The 10,227-nt window shown below is 32.7% G+C and overlaps 1 protein-coding gene across 1 annotated transcript; it reads left to right on the top strand.

The window, feature by feature from the left end:
• The first annotated feature begins 564 nt into the window (after positions 1-564).
• On the top strand, positions 565-5,844 carry LOC124371831. The gene is made up of 3 exons (XM_046830187.1): positions 565-754; positions 1,793-1,884; positions 4,660-5,844. The coding sequence occupies exons 1-3, from the start codon at positions 695-697 to the stop codon at positions 4,823-4,825; spliced, it is 318 nt and encodes a 105-aa protein (XP_046686143.1). The 5' UTR covers positions 565-694; the 3' UTR covers positions 4,826-5,844.
• The last annotated feature ends 4,383 nt before the right edge of the window (positions 5,845-10,227 follow it).

The following is a 10,227-nucleotide window of genomic DNA, read 5'->3' as shown; positions in this document are numbered from 1 at the left end:
CAAGTGAATATTTACATTGTTTCTTCATAATTAATATTAAAATAAAATACTTTATGCCAAATTTTTCTATAAACTCTGTCTATTGTTTTGCATCGCACACCCTGTTCATCTGTTTAAATAGTTTAAAAAGTCTGAAAATAATTAGCAAACAATCTACAAAAAAATTCTTACATATTGAGAACATTTAGTAAAATTAATTTTCAATGTGCCGTATGCAATAGGTTGACAATTTTTCGATGTATTTAAGGTAAATTAATAAATTACCTGCGTATTGTTAAAAAAAAAAATTAAATAATTTTGAAATCGTTTTGAATCGATTAAATTTTGCCATTACATCAATTTGAGTAAATTATTTTACCAGACAATTCAAGATAGGCATAAGACAGCCGAGCAGGGAGTCAGACAAACGTGACGAAGATGCTGCCAGGAGCAGTAGTGACTGTCTGGTTAGCGCTTCCAGCACTGCTGCTAGCTGCCGAGGACCTGGACTCCAGTACCTGCCTCACCCTCGACCCATTCGACAGCGCGCTGCCCCAGACCACACCCTCGCCCTACACCCTCTCCTGTAGCAAAGACTGGGAAGATCACGAACCAGGACTCCATCATCTTCACCATCAAGTCCTCGCGACCACGGGTCGACTTCCGACGGTTCGTCGTGCAGGCACTGGACCGCGAGAGCGGTGTGGCCGTGGGCATGTTCGTGGACACAGGAGACGCCGACATCACTGTCGTCAACTGTTTTGGTCGTTCTGAGGTAATGTCTTATTGATGTAAGCTGTATTGAAATACAGCTACAAAACTACTTATGGCTTAAAATATTATTACAGTTAACGATCACATCTATATTACAGCTGTTATAGTATTTCTGCTTGATATAGCACTAAGAAATTGCTTTGTAATTTCAAATGTCACCCGAATAAACCAAAGAAAGATACACTAGCTCATTCAGTTAATGAAACAAATTTCCAAGGTTTTTAATTATAGAGCATATGGCTGTTTAGTAGAACATTGTACTAGAACACATATGTATAATATACTTCGGAGAAGAATACTGGTCTATAAACTCAACCTAATTGCCCCAGCAATAATTCTTTTATCTTCTCCTCACTAGTACGAATTGGGACGCTGAAACCTATCGGGAAATTTAGTGGTTCAGAGCGAGTTTTATGTGTTAGTTTTTATGCTCACACCACAGTTATAATTACAACAAAGAGTTTCGTGAGACAGCTGTGTGGTATACTGACCATATGATAACTACCAGAGCTGAATGTAACACAGAGGCAGGTATATGATCTGTGATTAATGACCATTGCATGTAAGGCATATAGAGCTACAGCTGGGGTTAGTATAACCTGAAAGTTATAGTTTATAGTTAGTGTTAGTCTTCTAAATTATTTTCTTACCTATATTTTAATATAAATATTCATCTTTATTGCAATTCTAGCAATATACAAAAGATATGAAATAACACATACAAACAGTGTATATATATATAGCCTACGTAGTTACAAAAAGCATTGGCAGTGAACGTAGATCTGGCATAAACTCAAAAAACTAAATATTTTAATATTTAACAACATTGTTTTCTGGATGTAACTATTTCAGGAGTTGCTTTTATTGGCTGATCAGTAAAGAAATCCATCCATATATAAATAAGATTAATCAAGTGTGAGGCTTACATGGGACCAGTATATAAATAGTATTAATCTAGATGTTCTATCATGAATTAAAATCCCACTGTATGTAAAACAGTATTTAGTGGTAAACTGCACTAAGTGGTATCGTGTTACAGAACACTGCGATAGAGTTCGATACGGAGCCGAAGACAGAAGCGCGCATGAGATGGATGCCTGACTTTGACTACGCAGGCAATATCACATTCTTGTAAGTGATTCTATGTAATCTATTAGAGAGTGAAACAAGCAAAAGAGTTATTGTGCTCCATTTCACAATAAACCCAAGCCCGAGGATGACATGTTTCCAGACCATAGAGTATGGACAAAAGTTTGAGTTGTTGCGAAACTTTATTAATATTTCATAGCGTGTGCTTGCATGTTGGCGTGTAAACGCAAAACATTATATGAACATGTTTTCCTAGAGACACATAAATATAGCATCGTTTAAATTGTAATAAATATAAACTTTACAGCTAAAATATGTTACCAGCACACAAAAACACTAAAAACACAGATAAAATGAAACTAGACTACAGTGTTGAGGCATTAATTCAGTATGTTAATTCACAGGGTTTTCAATCGCCATGGACCAATTTTATAACTACCACAATATGTAATCAATAGTAACATTTGTAGTAGTCGGTAATGAACTCCCCCACATAGAAGTAGGCTGCCTTCTCGCGTAAGTAATTATTCAATTTACTTCTTAAGAGTCAGCTATGTAGGCACTGCTGTGATTTTAGGCTTTAAAACATCAAAATTCTTAAAAAAACTCGTAAGGATTTATTTTTTATCGTATATGTATGAGACATTTCTCGTTTAAAGAAATTAATTAATATCCTATCTGGATGCTGCGTTATTTTTACCAGTTTTCTATTAGTTATTTAGACAAAATTCTAAGCTTTTGTAATTTAATATCGAATTAAATATTTAAAAATTATAAACTTTTACAATAAAAACAAACAACAGCGTTTGGCTACGTACCCCCCACCTCACTCCCGGTCTGATTCTGCAACCAAAAATAACGTTGTAAAGTGCTTAAAAGTTTAATATTGTTTTTATTAAGGGTTTTTTTAAAAAAAATAGCTCATGGTCATTTTACTTCAATCTTGTTCTAAAACCTATCGTTCCCATCATTAATTAATTGAGCAAACTCGCCGATAAATCGTAAACAAAAACACATCTCTGTGTGTCTCTCACCAACGAACGTGAAATACCGCGTATACTGCAGTGTCCCACTTCAGCTGGTGCGTAATGTGACGTATTGTTTGTGCTCTTGACTAGTGCTAGTTTGTACAGTGACATCGATTGGGTTCATTTTATCTAATACGGACGTCTTAGCTAATCACTTATGATTTATAAAGTTTTTGATTGGCAGTCCATTGATGCACTTAATATGTTTTAAGTGCATGTTTTTTTCCTAGGTGTTTCCATTTCAAAAATTAGATGATTGTAAGCTTACCCGACATCCTCAGGAATTAAAAATCTTACAGGAATTTTATTAAATTCTGTTGCTACATTTTTCTTGATTGAAGTTAGAATTGACAATACGAGATGAATGTTAGAAACGTAACATTGTTCCTGCAGTACAAGTAGTAACTCGTGACAAAAACCAGTGATCCTACTTATTACACCATACTTATACCGGACAAGGATGTCGACATAGTACCATTGACTAACCAGCTCGCTTACCCCGATCTTACCCCAAGATTTTTCGTTTAGGGGTTTTAGAAAAAGTGAATTTAATTAGACTACTAAACATTAATAGGTTAAGAATGCCGACTGAAAACCTGCCTCTAAATAACGCTAGATATGTTGGATATTCTAAGTCCAGCTTTTTATTTCTGTTAAGAAATAAGCAGGAAAGATTTCAAGTATATATTTTTAGTTAGGAAGTGGTTCAGGTAAACATTTTAGTTTCATGGCGATTATTTATTTCAAAGTTATTGTAAATTACTAAATATTCAACAATTGTTAAAAATGTTTTGATTCATAATAAAATGTCGCTCATAGTTTGGATTGCGATAGTCATATTTATACGATAGTCATATTTATAGAGGATTGATTGCTTGGTGTACTAGTTATAGAATTTGTTAGTTATAGACTTGTACTGTATAGACAGTACAGTTAAACAGAGTTTTCGAATTTCCCTATGTAACGTATGGGAAAAGGTATCACTCATAACGTATAGGCGAGTGGGCTGCACTTTTACTTTTTGGTCTTCAAATCTACAGAGATCATCTTTGGGAAACCCTTGTATCATGTAGAATATCTCTAGGACCTTTGTATCAAAAATAACACAGACGAAGGACGGACAGACAAAATAGACAGACAAAGTATGCATTCTGTTTGATAGCATTTGAAAGCTTTTCCTATTTCTTCGACAAGGAAACCGGAGTTTTGTAAAAGTTCAAAAAGTTGGGACTAAAAAAAACGCGTTAGAGGCTATTGCCAGACTGGGTGATGAATCAATCCTCGAGTTGTATCCATTGCGGATATGGGGAACTCATTACATTCCACTGTATGCTTGCTATTTTCAATATAACTATGATAGAAGAAAAATGATCTTAATAGTTGTCAGAAATTCACCATTTGTCATGGAATCTGTGACAATCTTTAACTGCGTCATTTTAATAAATATCGCAATTAAAAGTAAACACGCGAAATATTAATAACGTAGTTATAAGTAAGCACTTATGTTGTATTATTGTAATTTTGTATTAGGATTTGTCTATATCAACGCCATATAGCTATGAAAAGGTACGGTAACGGCAGCAGCTTTAATACAGCAATAAGCATACATAAAAATATCTCAGTATTACAGGCATGACATAATAATCACAAATTAATTTTATTCCAACATTCACTTCGTCATTAACTTTCATCGTATAGCCGCAATATACACTGGATACTTACACTTTGACTTTCTATTGATCAGCAATTTATACATTCTGCTATAGTTTTGTATTATTTCCTGTTTTAGGGCCACAATAGTCCAGTCTGGGGAGATATTCTGGCTGAGAGAGAAGGGAGATTCAATCTCTGTATATACAACCCGTGGTAGAACTTTACATATTGTTAGTGCATGTTTCTATATTTTCTTTACTGTAAGTCGTACTGTGTTATTATTTCACACCCCTATGAAATAAAGGTGAGCGAATTCTGCCAACTCACAATAAACAAGGAAAAAATCTCCTAAAAGCTAAATCTTTCCACATATTTTGTAACAACATTGTTTTACTTACCAAATTTTAGATTGTATTGATGGATAGAAAACATTAGGAACTATATTTACCAAAATTATCAAACATATATATTACAGTACAAGGATACTAGTTAAGTGTTGAAGCAAAAACCGTTTTGTTGTAGTTCTATAGAAAGTGCTATATAAAGCTTTTTTTATATAATGTTTATTTTTCAATGTATAATAAGCTAGTTTCCACAAAACTAATGTTAAGAATGTTAATGTTTTAAGAACGTTAAAATATTTTTTTAAATAAAACCTATAGGATTTTTTTTAATATTTTGTCACGAAGGAGTGCATTTATGAATTGGAAACACACAATAAATACCTAATTTTGTCCAGTTAAGCAAGTTTCTCATACGAGTTGAATATGCAATGGGTATAAAACAGGTGTAGGAAAAATTACGAATTTCATACGTCTATAAAGGTACTTTAAAAAGCATTTTTTATAAGGAATATACATATGTTGTGTCAATAATAATAGTTTACTCGTAGAACAATGGTTAATTGATAGTACATTTATTATAAAAACAAATATTATTAGTGTTATTGGAATAGCACGCTTACACATAGTACATAATAGTATTTTTTACATAATTGTTTGAACTCTGAGGATATTACTTAAGGAAAACACTGGAATGTTATAATGAGGAAATTATATGAATATAGATTTATGTGAATGGTAAGTAGAATTAGTATGAATGGAGATTAAGTTGTGGGTTGAGATACAAAGTTCTATATTAGAGAAGTTAGTTGCGGCCAGCTATGGAAAACTGCAGTCCCTCTGTTGCAGAGTACCGCCTTAATTTTCCATATCGAATTTGCCGAAGAAATATCTACATGGCAGGAACTTCCTCAAGTAGAATTCTAGATAAACTATCTTATTCTAATCAATACTACGTGTTAATTCTTTGATTGAATATTATTAAGGGCGAGCGGGAAGGCCCTATACCGACCATTGTTAAATTCATACAAATTTAGGTACACTTTTCTCAGGATAAACCATTAAATCTATAGGCCCTAAAATTTTTTGTGTGTATTGTTATGATATTTATCTAACGACAGAAGCACAATGGTAAAAATTAAAAATAAATTAATAGATAATTTATATTTTTTTAAGTTACTTAAAATTTCTAGTTTTTTTAGAAAAATATTTTTTTTTTAAGCTAGTGTGTTGTGCTACACTATCTATTCTGTTTCCATGGTTAGGTAATTAGGTGTTTTATAAGTGGAAAAAAATTGGTTGCCATACCTCCATTGTTTTTTGAGAAAAATGTACCTTTTGTTTATAAAAAACACAGTTTTTCGGGAAACGACGGTTATATTTAAAACTAGGTACTGTACTTACTTTAGCTAGCTTAGAACATCCCAGCACCATAGGAAGGGCCATCCAGCATGCTCCTGATCCTCCTCTAGAACCAGTCTTCTCTTTTTTCTCTAGCTGTTCTGGCTTCCTTGGTCATTAGTTGTGCAGCTTTGTCGGCATTCTTGAGTCGCAAAACATCAAAAACCACGAAGCGCGAGCACTGAGTTTTTTACTCGAAGTTAGGCCTAATTCATTGTAGATATCCAACATACTGGCAAATCCATCATTGAAACTTTGGCACTTCATCCAGCACACCTAACTTCAAAGTGTTTCAGTTCTCACAAAACACATTTTTTGGGGACTTTATATTCCACACTACGTTATCAAAACTTTCGTTAGGATTTTGGAGTTTTTTGGTGAAGGCACTTTTTTTATAAGTTTGGGGTTTGCTAAATCCTTATAAATTTCTTTAATTTTGGCCATTATGTCACTTGGTAAAATACTGCATCAGTAACAACACAGGTTGTACTATATGAAAGTTGTTCACAGGGTGGAGTAAAATTTCATGCCAAAAGCGCTGGTAGTTACTTCGTAAATAATTTTTTTTGCGTACTTAGGATAATCTTGCAACAAAAAAGTGTTATATTTTCTGAAAGTGTACAAGTCTGAGTAACAAAAAAAGAAAAAAAAAACAGAAAACTAAAAAAAAATTCAATTTTTTGCCTTCCCGCTCCCCTTAAGTTATATAAATTTTATTTATAGGTTGATATTACAATGATTCAAATATACATGATTGTAGCCTTATTTGATAATGTGTTTATTGTTTAAGAAACTTGTGATGTATTTATGTACTGACGGAAACAAAATAAGAAAGATTAGTTTAGATTTTTCTTTTATATAATTGCAATTACTTTAAAAATCTGCATAAATTTTGTATAAAAAAAGACGAATTCAACGAAATGCATTACAATTTTGTAACTTAATAATTGTGACGTGTGCAGTTTATGGTGAGTTATGGTATAAATAATGTAGAACTGATCACTCTACATTATATAAATTTCAATTCATCAATGTCGTAGCGCGCCGACATTGTACCAATTATACCAATGCCCGTACGTCACTCTTGCCTGTTCTGCATAAAAGAATAGCCCATTGAGTAACCTTTTATCTCCGGTGGACTGTTCACCGCACGACCGGACGACACGCTGCGGCAGGTGAACTGATAACAAACAGCTGGTGGATTGATTAGTGAGGAAGCTCGCGAGTGACTGGATTGCGTCGGTGCTGTTATAGTGTATCTTTAGTATATTTACTTTTGTCATCTATTATTTACTTGTCTAGGCCATTTATTGCATGTGTTTATTGCATTTATTTATGTATGTTGCATGTTGTTTTGAGGAAGTGGAGCGCTCCCTACCATAAATAGAGTTCATTTAGCCATTTGTAATTCTCTCTAATAAGTGGTAACTTTGTATCTTCGCTATATTTGTTGTTAATTATTTTCTGTCTAAAAGCATTTACTTACTGTAAGGCTGGATTACTTGTGATAATGTCATACAATTCCTGCACATAAATAATTAGTTTAATTGAAAAACATTTGAGTGTTTTGTTTCTTTTGTTCAGTCCTAGTAACTGGATTTAGATAACCTCGCATAGGTATTACGGGTCTATATTTAACCTTATATTCAGAATATTTCAATACAACTATCTGTGTAGTCCAAAGGCCTGGTTGACAAAAAAATAGCTTTAGTGTATGGTAGTAGGGAGCCTGATTGGTACTTTCCTTGGAGCAGGGGTACTGTTCCTTGTTGGAGCCCTGCCTGTTACCTGTCCTACAACAAGGTGGCGCCCTTTCCCTCACCGAGCAACCTTAAAGAAGAAGAAGTACTAATCGTAGGTTACCCTTTTACCCTTACGGCGCGCTGTCAAGGACCACCTCCTGTCTTCACGGAGTGATACCGGACATTTGCACAATTCCCCTAGGGGAGAACGTTGCATAATAAATAATCAAAAAGCCGATCTAGTCGGTCTTCGTACCTTTTTAGAAACTCTTTTCGATCTCATCAAATCTTGGAATTCAATGGATAAGTAAAAATGATCCTGTTTAATAATTTGAGTAAACGCAATAATGTATGTGTTTTTAAAGGAATAAAATAATGTCATAACATTCTAATGTTGATGTTATGTGCGAGAACGACAGAAACAAAAAAAAACAGAATCATTTTAAAATAAAAAAGTATCCAACAGTACCATAATATTTTAAACATAATTTTAAATTTAATACAGATTATTCTCCGCCAAAGTGTTTACACTGCACAAGTTTTTTAAATAATGTACAGCATGACATATGTTTACATTAACAAACTATTGATTTTTTAACATTTGACCATGTATTTTTGGAAACCCTGGTATTTGTAAAAGCTGAAATTTATTTTAGTGAACTGTTCACTTTAATAGGATATCCGTTAGATTTTGCAGTAAATATTAAAAAAAGTCATAAGAATCTTAAGTTCGGGTTCAGCTCAACTTCCACTTATTGCAGCGTCTGAAGTCAAACGATGTAAAAGATTTGACTCCTGGAATCTGGAATCAACATCCATCTGAAGAGATCCAAAACAGTCGGCGACGAAGAAGCTCATAACGAACTCTCTACATGGTTTCGACATGAGGGACACCTGGACTACAAACAAATGTAATCAAAGATGAAATAGTGTACTCATTGTCTTATCTGAACACATTTTTACTTGATATTTCTGTGATAAATTAGATTTAATTTAGACTTAATTACAGTAATTCGTGCAAATCGAAATTAGTACATATTTTTACGTATCTGCACATTGTGTATGTGAGTTGGAACATTTATTTAACTCATATAAATTGTTGTATTGAATATTTCTAATTTTTGTTTGTTTTTTTAATATGTTCAAATAAATGGTCAGTAATTTTAGTTTTTAATGCACTTAGTTTCAGTATTTATTCAACCAATAGGAATGTTCTGCATAAATCTAAAATAAAACTATTTACGTTTCAGTGACCATTATTTAGTAATTTATCAGACTTGTGCAGCACAACGTGTGATATTTGTGCGCGATATGGAATCTGCCGACCGTACTAAGCGGTGTTTGATTCACCACTGAATGTACAGAACCGCCGGGCGGCACTACTTTGATAACGTGAATAATGCAACTGTTACCAAATTATTAACAAGAAGTAGTAACCTTTTATTTTGGTATAAATATCATTAAAATTGTATGGAAATATTGGTTGCCAGAAAATAGAAAAGTCAGGGTTTCCTACAACCTTAGATTTAAAAAGTATATAAACTTCGTAGAAAGAATTATATTTATGTACACTTCTATATGAATGCCTAAGCATTTTAATATTGGATCCGTGCTGTATTATGTCAATAGACGGAGCCATTTACGATATAGAAATAACACTTTAGCTATAACATAAACCACACATGAATCAGTTACAACCAACTATAGAAAAATATCATTCTTTTTTAGGTATATTCTAAAAATGGCCATATTAACATATATATTTTGATTTACTCCCTCTCAAACAATATTATAACAAGTAGAAATTACATGCCTAAATTTACATTTTTTTATGCAAACAATAAACACGGAAGAAAATTAATTATGAAACTAAATCAATGTTTTAATATTGGATTACGAAATGTGTTTGCCCATATAAACCTTCATAATATAAAAGTTTATTTGTTTTTGCCGCTAGAAAAATTAAAAGTTAAATATCAAGCTTCCAACCATATATCACACTGTGAACCATAAACTATATACAAAACACTTATGATGTAATTATTCTATAAATAAAATTAAGATAATAGTACATATAGCCCTTTAAAATATAAAAATGTATTCTATACCCAAATAGGTAACTAATATAAACTATTATTTAATCAGATAAAAACATTAAATGTTTTGATTTCATTTTGAATACAGCTATTCAGTGTTTACTCAAAAATCAATAATATTACG

The sequence above is a fragment of the Homalodisca vitripennis genome, unplaced genomic scaffold (assembly GCF_021130785.1).
Source record: "Homalodisca vitripennis isolate AUS2020 unplaced genomic scaffold, UT_GWSS_2.1 ScUCBcl_2087;HRSCAF=6489, whole genome shotgun sequence".
In the NCBI taxonomy this organism is placed as follows: domain Eukaryota; kingdom Metazoa; phylum Arthropoda; class Insecta; order Hemiptera; family Cicadellidae; genus Homalodisca; species Homalodisca vitripennis.
The sequence above is the reverse complement of the archived record's forward strand: the minus strand, read 5'-3'. Positions and strand labels throughout refer to the sequence as shown.